At 38.4% G+C, this 17561-nt stretch overlaps 1 protein-coding gene across 2 annotated transcripts in view; it reads left to right on the plus strand.

Annotated features, from left to right (window-relative positions):
• Window positions 1-17561, plus strand: part of GALNTL6 (polypeptide N-acetylgalactosaminyltransferase like 6) — a 430337-nt gene that overhangs the window by 340669 nt on the left and 72107 nt on the right. For both annotated transcript variants that reach the window (XM_085222467.1, XM_085222466.1), the window contains exons 5-6: window positions 749-934; window positions 5668-5851. In XM_085222467.1, coding sequence (XP_085078593.1) covers window positions 749-934; window positions 5668-5851 — 370 coding nt within the window. The remainder of the gene's footprint in view (window positions 1-748; window positions 935-5667; window positions 5852-17561) is intronic.

Consider the following 17561-nt stretch of genomic DNA (forward strand, 5'->3'; position numbering starts at 1 on the left):
AGGCAAAAGATCAGTATATCTGTTGCAGATGCATTTAGGAAGAGCTAAAAAATTATGGTCTGATTTCTTTGGTGGTGGTTGGTCTTGGTTTTTGTGGTTCTTAGTGTATTTTTCACTTAGAACAGAAAAGGTTCCCAAAAGTACTGTTTTATGATACAAGGAAAGACAGGTTATGCAGATAAGAAGTATATCAACTGCTGTACATTTGCAACCTAGTTTTATTAGCTGTCCATTTACTTCATGTGGGTATCCAACTAGTAAAATCTTCATATCTGGTTCCCTTCCCGCTAATAAAACAATCTAATTGTGCTAGTTTAATGCTTACTTTTTAAAAATTGCTTTCTATGTTCATTTCTTGATAATAGTACTTAGTTGGTAATAGCAAGTCTGCTTGGAACGGACACTTACTGTAAAACAGTATGCCAGAATTTTTGTGTGGCCTTGGGCTGTGGGAACCAGAGGATGCATGAATATCCTGCAGTTGTTTTGGTCATGATTATATCGCAGATGGCAGGTTGCCAGTAGCAACTGCAGCAAAAGGTCCAGAGAGTCAGTGTCTTCCTCTGGGTGATAAAATACAGCATTTGCACTTTCTGAACCATCTCAGAGAGGATTTATGGCAGATTTTGGAGGTCTTGAAAAAACAAGAGATGGAAGTGGATAAGCTTGCAGGTTGTGTGCCAACCTGTCCTTCTGTTGGCTCCTCCAGTCTTGGCACAACTGACGCTTTTTTTGCCCTTCTTTCTAGAACATTTAAAAGAGAAGCTGGAGGAATACATGGTCCGTTTTGCCAAAGTGAGGATTGTACGCACCAAGAAACGAGAAGGGCTCATTCGGACCAGACTGTTAGGAGCCTCGCTTGCTAGAGGAGAAGTCTTGACATTTCTGGATTCCCATTGCGAAGTCAACGTGAATTGGCTGCCTCCCCTGCTTAGTAAGTGTCTGAGTTTTCATCAGCCATTAAAAGTAGAGCATATAGCACAGTTTAAGCAATCCAGGCCACAGCTCACCATAAGGACATAAAACGTATAGAGACATTTGGAACTGCACTGCAGTGTCTGAAGAAGCAGTATGAGAGAGAACTCAGAGAAACCTGAGCAGCTCCAATTTATGGGTTTTTTTTTTTGCAACCAAAGAACTAGTGAGACTTAGAAGTGACATTTTGGCCTATCAGAGTTACGTTAGAGTTACATTTTATTGTGTTATTACTACTACTAAATACACTACTAAATCGAGTATTGTGCTATGCCTTTACCATACACCTGAAAACTTTTGTTATGCATTTTTCATACTCCTTCCTAGGCTTTCACATTCCATTAAAATAGCTTTCACTGTAAATGTATCTAGGACTTCAGAGTTAAATCCAATAACAACACATTCACAATAGAAAGCTCAGAGAGAATGATTAGCTATTGACTACTTTGCTGGAATCCAGCTGCACCCAGCAAAGCTCCATTAGTCAAAGAAATGGAAAGAATCAATTGTTGTAGTCTAGGATTTCACTTAGGAAACAATGTCCCCTCTTCTGCTCTCCTGATTACATACAAAGTTTATGAAAATGAGTGCTTTCTGCTAGCAAAGCTAAATAAAATTTCTGAATTTGTTATTAAGGAAATTTATATTAATTACAAGAATACGTCATAAGAGTATGACAGGAAAGTGTTTCATCAGCTAGTGGTTTTTGTTTCTTGAATCTTGTTCCTAGCTTGGTTTGGCCATACAATAAGCCAATAAACATTTACATCCAAGAAGAGGCATTGTTCTGCTAATGAACAATCACTTGAGACCAAAAAACAGAAATATTAACTCTTTTTCTTCAGATCAGTAGAAGGATAATTGCAAAATTCCAAATTTACATTCTTTCTAGCTTCCATATCAATTTATACTCTTTCCATTTGTTACCATGCTGCCCTTAATCACAAGATCAGCATTTTTAGCAGTAACCTTGCTGTCTTCATGTGAAGCCCAAATGGCATAAGGGAGCAGAGAGAAATGTGAGTTTCAATACTCCTTCCACAGGCAGCCCCGACGGAGAGCCATTAAACACCCTGGAGTGCACGTATACAGCTTTCCTTTACCTTCTGATTTTTCTCCGAAGTGCACAGTACATCACTACTAATGTAAAAAAAAAAAAAAAAAAAAAGAAGATTGTCGCTCTTGTCTGATGAAATCTTTTGCTAAGTTGTTGCAGATGAGATTTAACCCTTATGTTTTGCTAGCTTAGACGTGGGAAAATTGCAAATTGCAAAAACAGTTCCTTTTCCTGTTTTCTTGTATAAAACAAAGATACATCTATTTGGGTTTCACCAAATAAATAATGCTAAACAGAATGGTCACAAAGAATTCATAATAGCAACTAGGTTCACAGGGATGTTGCACTGATGATCTCAATCCTCAGCCTTGAGAAAGAAAAGTGAAAAGATGATAGAAGCTCCCTCAGGGACCAAGACCCTGTTCTATCTAACTCTCAACTCTCAAGTGCAACGTCATCTTTCTCAGTCTGCTTTCAGTGGAAATACCCTTAGCAAACCAGATAGAGGATCTGGGGAATATTCTAGTGGAACACAGGAGCCCAGGTTCAATAGGCTTGATTTTGAAGAAAAGAATGAGAGCATTACATGAGGGAGGGCAAATAGAAAATGAACACTCAATGTACGAGCGCCTTATATCCTCTTTCCCCAAAGGGAAGAGGAGATTTTCTCAGAACCATTGGGTAGTTAGGAACTAATAATAGTAAAGCTGATAGATCTAGATAGATAGATATTTGCAGGTGTTTACCTAAAGATTTGTCTTGTGATTCATACAGCACTGGATTTAAATGCATGTTGTTCAAGGAAACCAAAACAGAAGCTGCCCTATTTAACTCTAATTTTCATCCGTTGAGCATAGTGGAAAGTTCTCAAAAAGACCCATTTCAATTCCACGCTGGAGTGAAGATTGCCAGTCTTCACTGAGAAGGGCAATAACTTGTACTGCTCCAGAGTAGTGGCAGTTCTTCTCAAAATCAGTCCTTGCATGATAAAAGACAGAAGGAAAAAGAAAAAATTCACTTAAAGACAGTTCTCAAAGTTATTTAGGCATCTAGCTTACATTTTTAGAATTGACTATCACTTTTTAGACCGTAGGAAGACTGAGTTGCTTAAGTACTTGTAAGATATCAAAATAACTCAGCAATAGGTGTTTTCTGTGGGGAAAAAAATATATATTCATTTCAGTTACGGCCTTTATTTTTTTCTTAAAATGGCTGCAAAATGGCTTTTCTTTATTTTTTCTAAGCTTTATTTAGTTTATTTGGTTAGCTTAAATAGCATTCTAAACTGAGATCAGCCACTCCAAGACTGAGATCTCAGGGAGTTTTGCCTGCTGGTCACTGAGCAGGCAGCTGTAGCCTTGTAAAAATGTTGGCAAACACAGCTGGTTGGTATCACTTCTCAGTAGTGTGAAGTCAGCTGAAGGAGAACTGTGATTTGGACTCTAGCTGCTGTAGTTGAGCCCAGCATAGTGCAAGTTGTCATGGGCTTGAAGTAAGAAACAGAGGGGCAAACCAGCTGGAAGATGCAAGCATGTCTTACATTGGGAGAAGTTGAGATAGAGAGCAGTGGGCGGCAAAGGCAGCAGCATGTGCACATCTGTAAAGGTATGATACCAGTACTCTTGGGAAACATAAGCTTGCCCCTACAGCACTTTTATCTGTGTCCTGAATTCATATTAAGGCTACATTTAAGCCTCTGAAGCCTGTATGTAGAATTCATTATTTCAGGCATACTGAAACAAACGCTAAGGCTGAAAGTTTGATTACTTTGTCTTTTGGTGTGCACTGATATGTAATTTAACATCCTACTTTCCTCAAATGTCCAGATTTTGCTGTGGTTCCTCATTGACCAGGCATGTTAGCACCATCCTACTTGCAAAAGACTTGCAGACCTGTAGGGAGAAAGATGGGGTTTGAGTCTGAACACTGCTCAAACAGTTGTATCACTGGCTGTCTTTGCTCGTTTCCAATCCTTCAGCCTATTTAAAGGCAGCAGCTCTTAAAGGGAAAGATGTAAATGCATTATTAGTCTACCTTTGACCCACACCAGCCAAATCAGCCCTGTTTAGTTTCTCACTTCCAGTCTGTTCACAAAGCAAAAATCAGAGATAGATTATCATAAGCCCTGTAACTATTAGAGGACAATCACAGGAAAGAGATTATATAAAAATGACCTTACATGATGATTACAGATAGCACTACATAGTATATCACTGAATGTAATTATATTTGGCAGTTGCAACAGTAATGCAGCCATTATCTCTCAAATGAGTTTCCTAGAATATTGTGAGATCTGCGCTTTAAATTTGTTTCATTGTTCAAGATTTAGGATGTAAATCTTCCAGGTACAGCTATTTCTCACTAGCAGTCAGTGTTGTTTCCCCATTTGGACAGTCTCTTAATAATAACTGAGAATAAATGTAAAAGCTACAGAAGTTTTGCTAAAACATATATACATGAAAATTTTATATATATATGAATATATATATAAAATTTTCATTTCAGTCCTTCATAAACAGGGAAACAAGGTCTACTTTGGTAATAATCATGCTAATATTTCCTGCCTTACTATCTAAGTGTTCATTATACATTCTTCCTCTGATATTTGGGGGCTTTTCTAGGATATTTCCAAGCACTAGTGAAATCTAATCCTTATTAAAAAAAATCACGTAGGCTTAGAAAATGTATTACATTTTGTAGAGAATCTAGGATATCAGTTGGAGAAAAAGCTTTACTACAGTTACAATGTTGAGACCTTGTTTTTTCAAGGTTTCATGGATAATTTTTCTGCTGTTCTTTAATTCTAGTGCAGCTACAAAGTTTTCGTGTACTTCCTCACTTCAAAACATGATTCTTCTGCCTAATTCTTGCAGTTGGCATATCTTCTTTCCTTTTATTTCTTTTCTGGGAAGCTCTAAGGGATTAAGCAATAGGATTCTCCAAAGGCAAACTCAGGCCCACACTGCTTTTATATTAGAGACAGGAATTTGATTTAGTCTCAAAGCTTCATTTTTTTTTTAAGTCAACTGAAACTCCCTTCTTTATAAAACAGGTGAGTAAGAATAATGCTCTGAGGCTTTGTCTGTACTGCCAAGAAAGGCACAAAAAGGATGGCAGCCCTGTTTTGTTCCTTGTGTTGGAATTTGCCTTTAATTTTAGCTTTTGATCTCAGAGCTGATGTTCACCAGTGCTACAGAGCAGGGGCTGAATGGTTGCAAAGTCTGAGATTTGCATTTGGGAACACGAATCTCTTTCACAGGAGCTTGCCATACACACTCCCCACAGCTGAAGGAGTATTTTTACATTTTACTTGCTGGCTTGTTGCATAGCTGACAGATTGGGGACAGCTCAGAGTAGCAAAGTGACAGAGATACAGATGACTGGACTCCTGTGGGTCTCAGAGGGATATGCCTCCCTTTAAAGAACTGTAAATGCTTCTAATCATTGCCCAACTGCATTAAGTCTGCTTAGACAAAGGCTTGATACAGATTTGAAAAATGAAATGTTTTGGGGGCCACAGGAAACGAAGCAACCAATCTTCAAACATCAAAAAACCTGTGGGATTCGCTTTGCAGTAATATGACAGATGGCTTGACTAGACATGCCATTTCCTATTTTCTACTTTCATTTTTCAGACCAGATTGCACTAAACCACAAAACCATCGTGTGTCCTATGATCGATGTCATTGACCACAATCATTTTGGCTACGAGGCACAGGCAGGGGATGCCATGCGAGGAGCTTTTGACTGGGAAATGTACTACAAAAGAATCCCGATTCCTCCTGAGCTCCAGAGAGCTGATCCCAGCGACCCCTTTGAGTAAGTAGCAATAAAGGGGAGAGTGGGAAAATGAAGCAAAACGAGCAAAAAAGGCGGCTGCATTAGAAGAAGCCAGGCCCAGGAATTTCCATGCAGGCTGCATCGCAGTAATTAAAGGTAGTAGAAGCAAGCAGCTATGAACTTCAAACCGGTAAAAAGATCAGGGCAACAAGTTGTCAAATTCACAAGCTGTGCTCAGTAACACTTCCTGATCTTTTCTGGCCTGGTGGCTGTGTGAAAAAGAAACAGACACATAGTTAAGAGAAAGTGTTGGCATTGGGAAAGCAAAGAATGTGACTACAGTAATTCTCTCTACTCTGCAGAGTGCTTTCTGAACAAATTTTAGTTTTCTTTGCTGAGAATTGCTATGGTACATGCATTAATCACTGTGTCCACATTTGTGGCAGCAAATGCTTTGCTTATGATTGGTGATATTGCTATTGTATGTGTTTTGCTGTAATTTTAACACAGGACTGTCAAACCTGAACAGTGTCAAGCTGATTTGTATATAATTCTTGATAAGACAGTCTCTAATACCAATATTACATAGACCCGCTCATTCAAAGGAATGACTGTCTACTCTTCATAAAATTGTATTTTTTTTTTAAATTTTTTTCTTTTTATTCTCATGTAAGGTTCAGCTGGGGTCAATCCTCACCAGCAAAGAGAGGTCAGGCAGCCAGACATGGTTCAATGTGACAGAGACTCCAGGTCTCTTGTTCAGCGGCATCTCAGCAGGGCTGGCAGGCAGACTTGCTGTGATTCTCATTCCTGTCTGAAGTGCCACACTGCAGATTTTGACAGTGTATAAAGTCAGCATTTTCCCCTCCCCAACACAAAACCTGGAAGCAATAGCAACAGAAAATCAGTGTCTCTGGCCCAGACTCTGCACTATTTGAAATGAAATGATGTGATTCTTGCAGAGCATGACCCTTGTATCCAGGGATTGACCAGTGTGTTGAGAAGAAGTAGGTAATTGCAGCATTCTGTGGCTTATTTTCATTGTTTTCCTTGTTACTTTTTACCTAGCAGTCCCCCATCCAGGCACATCAGTCTTCATCTTGCATTGGTTTAAGTGCTGATAAAGTACTTTTCTTCTCCTGGCAGTGTGACAGCTCTTCAACATAGATGCAGCAAATGCAATCACAGAATGATTCAGAGCTGCTAGATGCCCCACTGCTCTTCCACAGGTTTTCCTGGTCCTCTGACCAGCTGTGATTTCTTGCTGCTTACTGAAAGTCACCTCCTACATTCTATAATTTTGTTCAGCATTTGAAGTTTGTGTATAAGTAAAACTCAGCTGTTGCAGCTAGAGTTGTTTATCAGCAGTTTCACATGCTTACAGTTTGTCATATTCATCTCTCAAAAATGAGAGGGCTGAAGAGGAGATCCTTGAAAGAAGCTTTATAGAGCAGACAAGACTTCACATGCACTGCAGAACAGATGAGGCAATTTTGCATGAACTGTTGTTACCAGCATGGAAGCAGTCAGTGCCCACCTGGTCCTGCCTCCATATGTAACACACAAAGATAATGGCTTCACAAAGAATATGTGATGTGTAAATCTCTTGTAATTTGAATCACTGCCTCCCCAGAAAAGCACATCTTCCTAATTTCTAAATAAATCAAGGATTGCCTTCCTTTGTTTTCCCTATCACAGAATCCACCTCAGAGGGTACAGGGTGAAAAGCAGTCATGCACAGGGACCCTTTGTGCCCACCCCACATGTGGGAACAGGATTGAAGACCAGCTGAGCTAGGACAATCTGTTTGCTCAGATGTACCCATTGCCAAGAATGGCAAGGGTAGAAGTGTTTTTAATGATCAATATTTTTGCTTAGTTAAGAAATTGTTTTCTAATTGAAAGTCAGTACTACTTTTCTCCTAGGGCCTTCTCTGTTGACACCTCGAGCTTTTAATACTTTCCTTACGACAGATAACATAAATATTCCAGAACTCACGTTTAAATATCAGTAACTTAATTGACTGAGGCAGCTTATACAGAATTAAAGAGGCAGAACTGTTTTCCTTTAGGTGCATACTCTAAAGCTAGAAATGGCTTCAGCAAGAACTATAATTATTGTATTACTATTTTGTAAGCAGTAGGGGTGTATGTATATATATTTAATTTAAATATTATCCTATTGGTATTCTAGTAGCTCTGTTTCTTGCTAACAGCATCAGACCTTAGTTGATCCTTAATGAAGTGGAAAATTGCCAAAGTTTTTAGTAAAACACCAGCAAATAGTGGCTATGAGATCCAAAATCTGTGCAGCTCAGTTTTTCCCCTCACTTGAAATGCCAGCTTATGTTCAGCAGAAAAGGTCACGTCAGCCTTAATGTACATAAAAACAGATCAAACTGCAGGAGACCCAAAATTAGTCATTGCATCATCTCTATGATGTATTTTCTTTCCATCTGCATATGATCAATATACTGCTCTAGTAGACTTCAGCAATGTTTGCAATTGGCCCTACAAACTGAAGTGTGTTCATGTAGGTTTTGCTGTGACAGTAGCATGGAACTGACTGAATTCCAATACTAGCTGAGGTAGCATTTCTGGAATTAATTTTTTTCCTTTAAATATATGTATCTTTTTCTATCCAGAGTCTGAACTCTTTGTTGATCTTCCTTTGTTCTATGCCATGGAAGCAATGGACATTTTGTATAGTATTCAACTGACTTGTTGCACTTACAGCCCGTCACAGTTGACTGTAGTGATTTTTTCTCTTTTGATGCACGTACAGGTCTACAATACATTCTGAAGGGGACTTCATGTTTCTCTCTGATGTATTTAGGGCTGAATATCAGGCACAGATATTCTGCTGTATTGTGGGAAGCAGTCTTTGTAAGATAAATGTGAAATCACCACCATGCCATGATGATGCTCAGTGACTTGATCCCAGGGTCCCTGATTGTTCAGCAAAACTTGAGATAACTTGTAAAATGTTCTTCTGGTCTATAAATTGGGAGCAACAGAGATGTTTACCTCCTTTGTGGCAAAGTTCATCATGGCTTGTATCTTTCATTGACTTGTTTCTCTACCACGCTAGAGATTGTGGCATAGCTCACAAGCTCTGGTGTTGCTGTTTGTCTTTCTGTGATGTAAAACATGCACTGTCCTCTGGAGGAGTTTTCCCAACCCAAGCAGTTGCCACTTAAAATAATAGGGTAACCTTGTTACCATTATGGACTGTGATATAGAGCTTGTTAGTGTATATGATCTACTAGCCTGTCTGGGCTAAAAGCTCTGTGAAAGTTTAAAGTAGGACTTTGCTCAAGCATGTTGGGGATGACTGATCTTTATTTCCTGGCAGTACTTACATAACATCAATTTACATTATCATGTATCCTGCCTGAAAGCAGGCATCAGTGTCCTTTGGTGCCATCAACAACTGAACGAGAAATCATCAAAAGTTCAGCTCAAAAATCTGTTTCAATAAAATCACATAATGGAGATGGCTAGTACAGGTTAGGATAGGAAAGGCTGTGCAGCTCCTCAAAGCAGTTTTGGTTGAGGTGTATCTTCATGATACAGTATGGAGAGAGAGGTGTGAGCAAGACTTGACAGCATTGCTATGGAACTGCGACTCAGAATGGAAATGAGAGCAGTGTTCTGCCACTTACTGAATACCAAAACTTCCAGCATCTGGAAAACTCCAAGCATGGAGTTTTGTTGTATGAATACTACTTGCTCTTGAACGGTTCCTTTCTATAATTCCCTGTTTGCATTCTGATGTAGAGGTGTCACTTCCAAACCTCCCATAAGACAGTCAGAGCTGGAGAGTCACGTAATTCTAGCTAAGGACCAGAAGAATAGTTTGGAAAATACTCTTCTAGCCAGTGAGCTAGGAGACTTTTTGTACCCTTTTCTGAGATTTGTGCTCTTTGTACTCTGTTTCCCTTCTATGAAATGGGAATAGAAAAGCCTCACTATGCCAAGGCTACATTTGGTACAAGTGCAGCCAAGGTTGTAGGACTGAGGTTTCACAGTAGTGTGTGGCATTCATTTAGTATGCACGTACTTCTGCCATAAGATAGGCTGCCCAGAGAGTTTATGAAGTCTCCCTCTTAGACTCTTTTCTGTGCAACCTACTATAGGGAGCCTGCCATAACAGGGGAGTGGTGGACTTGGTGATCCCTAGAGGTTCCTTCCAAGCCCTACAATTCTGTGATTCTAGTAAAATTTTGGATCTGCTCAGGGAATTTAATTAGGTAATTAATGTATTGTTCTCTTGCTTAACAGACTGTCAGCCTTCAATATAAAACATGACTTTAATATGAGCAGTTGTGCGTTAGATTGCCTGGCACTTTCTGTTGATTTGCATTTTTACAATCATATTATTACTATGTAAGCTGTTGTCAGGCTGCTCTTTTATTTGGATTTATTATACTCTTGCTTAGAAATGTTCATTTTTCTGTAATTCCTTACTTTCAGTATTTATATGTATTTTTAACAACATGATGGTATAAAGAAACTCTTTGCATAGGCTGCATTTCAAATCTGACAAGTACTTTTACAATTTTATGATCATTTTCTGAAATTTAGAAAGAGCTAAGGATGAAGATTGCTGTTCTGTAGCTCCCCGTGCTTTATAGTCTGTGTCTTTTATGGCTGATTTCTGCCTATAAACTTACTCACAAAACCTCTCAAAACCAGAAACAATTGGTTTTTTTTTCTTTCTTCCTTTCTGTCTTTCTTTCTTCCTTTCTTTCTTCCTTTCTTTTCTTCTCTTTCTTTCTTCCTTTCTTTCTTTCTTTCTTTCTTTCTTTCTTTCTTTCTTTCTTTCTTTCTTTCTTTCTTTCTTTCTTTCTTCCTTTCTTTCTTTCTTTCTTTCTTCCTTCCTTCCTTCCTTCCTTCCTTCCTTCCTTCCTTCCTTCCTTCCTTCCTTCCTTCCTTCCTTCCTTCCTTCCTTCCTTCCTTCCTTCCTTCCTTTCCTTCCTTCCTTCCTTCCTTCCTTCCTTCCTTCCTTCCTTCCTTCCTTCCTTCCTTCCTTCCTTCCTTCTCTTCCCTCCCTCCTTCCTTCCTTCCTTCCTTCCTTCCTTCCTTTCTTTCTTTCTTTCTTTCTTTCTTTCTTTCTTTCTTTCTTTCTTTCTTTCTTTCTTTCTTTCTTTGAATATAATCTACAGTTTTGAACTGTGCTTCAGGAATATTTGATGCAAAGGCATTATTCTACAGGAAAGCAGTTGCCAGCCAGTATGAATTTGTGTGATTTAGGGTCTTGATTTATTGTTTTGACAAGCAATGGTTTGTAGAAGAAATGGTTGTGGAGATAACAATAGCTTTTACAAACTGCTGTCCAACTGTGACCCCATGAAAATTTCAGAACTCTCTATCGATGAAAAATGCTAACACTGATGCACAGCATTTATGAGTGAAGATATGAATATTCCATTGTTTTCTCCTGCTTTTGATAGACTTTTTTGTGTAGAGATTCTGTATAAGTAGTACATTTTCCCTGAAGGCCAGCCCAGAAGAGAGAGCTCTACAAAGAGCATGATCTTTCAGAATAAAAAAAAAAAAAAATCAAGTATAAAATCTGCTGCTGGGATGATTTTTCCAACCTCATAGGAGTCATTTGGGCAAATAGTTGATTCCTGCGTACTAACTGAATTGAGCAGATTCATGTTGGATGCACAACTTTTCACTTGAATGTTACTAGTGGCTCTTACCTCCCTAGATAAAAGGAACCAAATCTTGTCCATAAACTTGATATTGCAATGCCAAAGTAGCTATGCTTTTTCTGCTTCTGTGAAAACTCATACTTCCAATTTTCTTTTATAATTGGATTTCATAATTAACATAAAAGCATAAACATCTTGAATGTAATGTTTCTAGAGGTGTTAGCCTGCTACTTCCCACAAGTATTAACTTCAGAGCTTGATAGTCGATATGCCCATATGCTAAGGCAGATTCACAGAGTGGGTCATCAAAACTACCAGTAATTGGAAAACTAAGTAGTTTCTGGACATGAATTTAATATTTCTGTACATAAAAAAAAAAGACTGGGATGGTGGCCAAGAAAATGATAGAGATATGTTGCTTAATGCATCCAGGTGAACCATTTAAAGCTATCAATATGCTATTGATAGAGATGACTTGGTTTTCAAAATTATAAAATCACATCTGAACAATTTTCAGTGATGAAGAAGAAGTCACCATTCTGAAATAGTTATTTGTATGCATAATTTTGTATTTTCAGCCTTTTTCTCTACAACTTTCATTCAGAATTAGATGACACACATTTTTACTAATAGACAGAAAAACATCCTTCTCTTCCATTTTGTAGTGTCTAAAAGCATCATGTTGGGATTGACTTCTGCATCCACGGTCATTTCAACTTGTTTGAGCTTGTTGGTTGAGCTTTTTTGAAGAATGACTTTTGCTGTCTAGTTTATGTATGCTTCACTTGCTCCCAGAATGAGACTGAAACCAATTATTGATTTTATTAGACCCTTCTCTGTGCCAAGCATCTTCCAAATTTGTACTTAATGTTAGTTCTGTATTTGTTCCCTGGCTTAAATTTACTAGCATGGGCAGTTGGTGGGAGTTATTTCCCTCTTATTCTGCAAGATCTGCCAGGCGCTCCACAGTGTCATAGTATATAGTACATAGAGGTGGTTGAGTCAACAGCCCTGGATGTGTTTAAAGACCTTTTGGATGTGGTGCTCAGGGACATGATTTAGCGGAGGGTTGTTAGTTAGAGTAGTATGGTTAGGATGTGGTTGGACTCAGTGATCTATAAGGTCTTTTCCAACCTGAGCAATTCTGTGATTCTATGATTCTACTTTCCCCTGCAATGCCTGTGGTTCTTTTTTCACAGCCCGCAGTGAAGTCTGGTATAGAAACATATTTACCTGCTAGTATACACCTGATTCTTTGTTTGTAGTGAATAATTCTGACTGTCTAGCTATCCTGGCATTGGATCCCCTTAACTCTGGGGATGAAGACACTTTTTTGTCTCCACTTTGAAGAGCCTCAGCTGCTAATGTATTATGTGCTGGAAGCATGAGAAGATGGGATTAGGAAGAATTGTCAGGAATCTCCTATCTCATCCCCTCAGCCTCACCCATCTTTTCATAATATTTCTAGTAGAGTAGCCTGGTCTTAAATCTCCAGCAATGCAGAGTCACACAATTTATTATGGAGCCAGTGCTTCAGTACTCTTCTTATTCATAATAGCTAACCAAAAACTTCCTTGTCACAGCTTTAACCCTCTTCTGTTTTATCCTGAACAGTTCACTCTGGGAGAACAACTTTTAAGTACTTGAGAACTGGTGTCAGGTCAGTTAACTGTTCTTTTTCAAGTAAAATATCTTATTTTTTCAGTCTCTCTTAATAAGTCATATTTTCTAGATTGCTGAGCATTATCTTTGCCTTTCTCTGGACTCTTTCCATGTAGCCTGTGGGCAGTACTGACAGCAGATACTACAACAGCCAAAGCCTTATCGTTTTCTAGTAGTGCAGATGAGCAACTTTATCTGTTTCAGAGGTTGCATTCCTATTTATGTTTCCTTGATGTTGTTAATTCATACCAGGCTTATTTTCGGGTGTAATCTCTGCATATTTTTTTGGCAGAAACTGGTATGTAGCCAAGTTTTCATCCATCTTTTTTTTTTGTTAATTCAGATTTTACCTGTTTGAAGGCAAGGCATCGATTGCCATATCTGATTCAAGTGCCATGGCCAAAAAAGCGATGTGTCTTCATTATCTGTATTTCAGTGTGATACTTGGTACTTAAACGTTTCTTCACTTCTCCAGCTTGCCAGGTGTTTCAATTTTGGTTAATCTTCAAATAAGTTTAAAACCTACTGTAGTGTTATTTGTGCTTTATTTGAAGTTCATGCAATGGACAAACTCCATTCTAAATTCAGATTGAAAGAGTGAGAGGATTTATGATATATGATGTGTTTAGCTTTTGGTGGTGCATCCAGGGTTCTCCCATTTCTTCAGACAAAAATGGAGCATGTACCACTTTTGAGACTTCGGAAAACTTGTTCAACTCAGAAGCCATGCTTTGTGGTGGGTAAACTTTTATACATCATCTTGATATTCTTGTAAAAATTAGTGATCTTTATACATACGTTTTAAAACTCAGATCCTCTGAGCTCTGGATGTTTCATGCACAGGAACTCCTCTGAAAGCTCTAGATGGTATGAATTTACAACACAGTTTCAGCTTGCTCTTCTGCTTTCTTTGCAGTCCAGAGACCAGCATCTAGAAACCTCATGGTCACAAATTCCAAACAAGTACATTTAGACAAAAAGCCCCATGTAAGTTTGCTGAGTAGGTTTGCTGAATGCAAGTTTTTAATGAAACATTGAACTGAATTAGATGCAAGGCAATGTTTTGCAGTTATACTTTCAGAATAATTTCCTCTTTGATGTTGGGTTATAGGAGATTGAATTTTATTTATGGCTATTGGCTGTTTTTGTATCTCTCTGACAGCCATTATGTCTAGTATACATTGCTGTCATTTTTAACTCTACCAGTTATCTGTGAATTGATCATTTATTTAACATTCAACTGAGAAAAAGAGAGTTAATGCAAATTTTGAATAAATATTGTGAAAGTTCAGTACAGGTATTGACATAATGAGGATTTTACAAATAAAACAAGCAAGATCACATTCTGAATCATCCCCAGACATTCTAGCATTTGTTTTCTTTTCATTTAAGTAACCAAAATATGTTTTTTTTCTACCTGTAAGATCACTTTTGCCAAGAGGCAAAAGCAAATGCCTCCAGCAGCCTATGGGACAAAAATTATGATTAACACCCCAAGTTTTGATGTGCTAGTTTATTTATAAAATGCTGTGCATTTCTGTTGAGAGACAGGGAATAAATAAGGCTCAAAAGAATTGGCATTTGTTGTTCCATAAACCAGGAGCTAGCACCTAGGACCTCACGGGCACATGTTCCAAACTAGTGCAGGTAGGCAAAAAGTGCTGTAGGTTTTAAATTGCACGAGTCAGTTGCCCATAACAGAATGTGGGAAAGAGGAGACACCACTCCCTCTGACTCCTGGTTCTCAGCAGAAAGTTGAGCTGACTCTGGATAACCCTGCTTGTGTTTTTGTACTAGGGCAGGTTTCCACCCAATTTTCCCATGTGTGCAAACAGCCTATGGATGTGCAGGGAGTTTCAAGTGAAAGAGACGGTGATAAGCCAGGAATACAGCAGAAGAACAGCAGCAACATTTTTCCCTTTTGGATCATTAGGAAGGTAAACAGCAGGGGAAGAAAGTTGTTTGGAGCTGTATTTTCAACATACTGTCTGCAAACCAAGAGGTTTTCAAGAGGCACCAATAACTTTTAGAGAAGACACCAAAGGAAAAGTGAAGTTACTGAGTTCTCACCCGACAGGAAATATTTCAGGTTCCTAGATTGCTTCTTTGCAATGTGTTTTACTGCTTAGCCCATTTTGTGGTGATTCTTTTTGACAGAATGATGATTTAAGTAGCAAAACTGTTCAAAGCATAATCTTTGTTTGTTCCTGACTTGTTCAAAGTGCATTCAGGTAAAAACAGTCTTTTGATATAAGTTGCCTATGTACAGTGTACATAGTTAAAATATGCAATTGATTTCAGAGTCATAATTAAGTTGATGTAGGTAAATCATATGGGCCTTATTATTTCCGTATTGGTTTATATGATCTAATATCAAGCAGCATAAATAAAAGCAAAGAAATTACTTTGAATTTTCAGCAACATTGCCCTAAATTTTATGCTTTGTCTTATAGTACACTAGTTGTTCAAATTTCTATTTCTGCTAAATAAGGGTATTGGTATTATTCTGTGATAGAGAACTGTTAGAAGACATTATTGCAGTTGTTTTTTTTTTTTAATCACAAAATATTATTGCTATCCAAGATGATTTCCAATATGAGTTTCTATAATAATTTCATAGATTCATAATTTTTTTAATGGCAAAACAGAATATTGTGATTGTCTTGATGGAGTGCATTAAGGACATTCCTATATCTGCTGGAACATAATTTCTGTAGGATAAAAAGACTCAAAACTTGTCAAAATAGGGTATTTGGATAACTGGCTATCTTTTCATAGAATCATACAATGGCTTGGGTTGGAAGGAACCTGAAGAGCCATCAAGTTCCACCCCCCTCTCCACAGAGAGGGCTGCCAGCCTCTAGGTCAAGTACTAGATCAGATTGCCCAGGGCCCCATCCAACCTCGCCTTGAACGCCTCCAGGGATGCAGCATCCACAGCCTCTCTGGGCAGCCTGTGCCAGCACCTCACTACTCTCTCTGTAAAATAATTTCCCCTGACATCCAATCTAAATCTCCCTTCCTTTTGTTTAAAACCATTCCCTCTTGTCCTATCATTATGTACCTGGGTAGAAAGTTGGTTTGCCTCATGTTTATAAACTCTCTTTACTGGAAGGCCGCAATAAGGTCTCCTTGCAGCCCTCTCTTTTCCTGGCTGGACAAGTCCAGTTCCTTTTGCCTATCTTCATAGGAGAAGTGGTCCACCCCTTGGATCATCTTCATGGCCATCCTTTGGACCTTCTCCAAAAGCCCCACATCTTTCCCATGTACTGCAGATGGGGCCTCACAAGGGCAGAACAGAGGGGAACAGTCACCTCCCTCTTCTGATGGATCCCAGGATATCATTGGCCTTCCAGGCTGCAAGCACCGCACTGCTGTGTCACATTAAGATTTTCATAAACCAGAACCCCTAAGTCCTTTTGATGAGGACTGTTCTCAAGGAGTACTTCTCCCAGTTTGTGTACATATACTGTTATGGATTTTTTTGTGTTGTGCAGTAGAATACTGATTAAGGTTGTTTTCAGATGCTTGACAGCACATGGTCTAGTATTCAAAAATGTTGGATGATTACATGCTTAACTCCCTTCCTTTTGTTAGCATTTTCTTGAATATTAAATTTTCCTAAGCGCTGTGGACACAGCTGACCATTGGCTATAAGCATATCTTTGGCAAGGAAGGCTGATAGATGGGCCTTAACTACAGACAGATTTAATCTGTCTCATCTAATGCTTATTAAGAAATTTAACCTCGGTTAAATTGCATTATACAAAACTTCAATTGTATCAAGGACTGCCAAATAGCTGGTTACTGCAATAATTATTGGACTTACATCTCCACCTGCTGGCTAGTGGGCAAATTCCAACTCTAATGTTGGTTTAAATGACATCCAAGCTGTTTTTAATATTGTAACATTTTTTACAGGCAAATTGCTTACAGCCACAGTTTTAGGGTGAAGCTTTTTCAAAGCTATGTAATTAAGCAGATGGTGTCAAACTCGTTGATCTATGCATATTAGCCTTGGTCCTAATAAAGAAAGCATGACACAATTTTAAGTGAGAAAAAAATTTAAAATGTGTTTAACCCACCTACCACATCCTTTCTGTTGGAACTTGTCAGCACATCCAAGAAACAAGAACGCAGTAAACCTTTGGAACTTATTTCCATATAACCTAATAAAGCTTAACAGATTAATAAGAATGATTGTAAGTGGGCTATAAGAGGAATGATTTAAGAAAAATCTACTCTAACAAAGCACTCAGCAGTGGACTCATGGGTTAATTATCAGTTTTGGCATGCAAAAGATAATAATAATAAATTAAAAAAAAAAAAAAGCCTCATGCAGAAATCTTCCTAATCGCAGTTCAGGCACTAGCAAAGAGAAAAGGCTATGAAACTCAATAACAAAAAGGGCAAAGTCAAAGTGAT

The sequence above is a fragment of the Meleagris gallopavo genome, chromosome 4 (assembly GCF_905368555.1).
Source record: "Meleagris gallopavo chromosome 4, MGAL_WU_HG_1.1, whole genome shotgun sequence".
NCBI classification, from domain to species: Eukaryota; Metazoa; Chordata; class Aves; order Galliformes; family Phasianidae; genus Meleagris; species Meleagris gallopavo.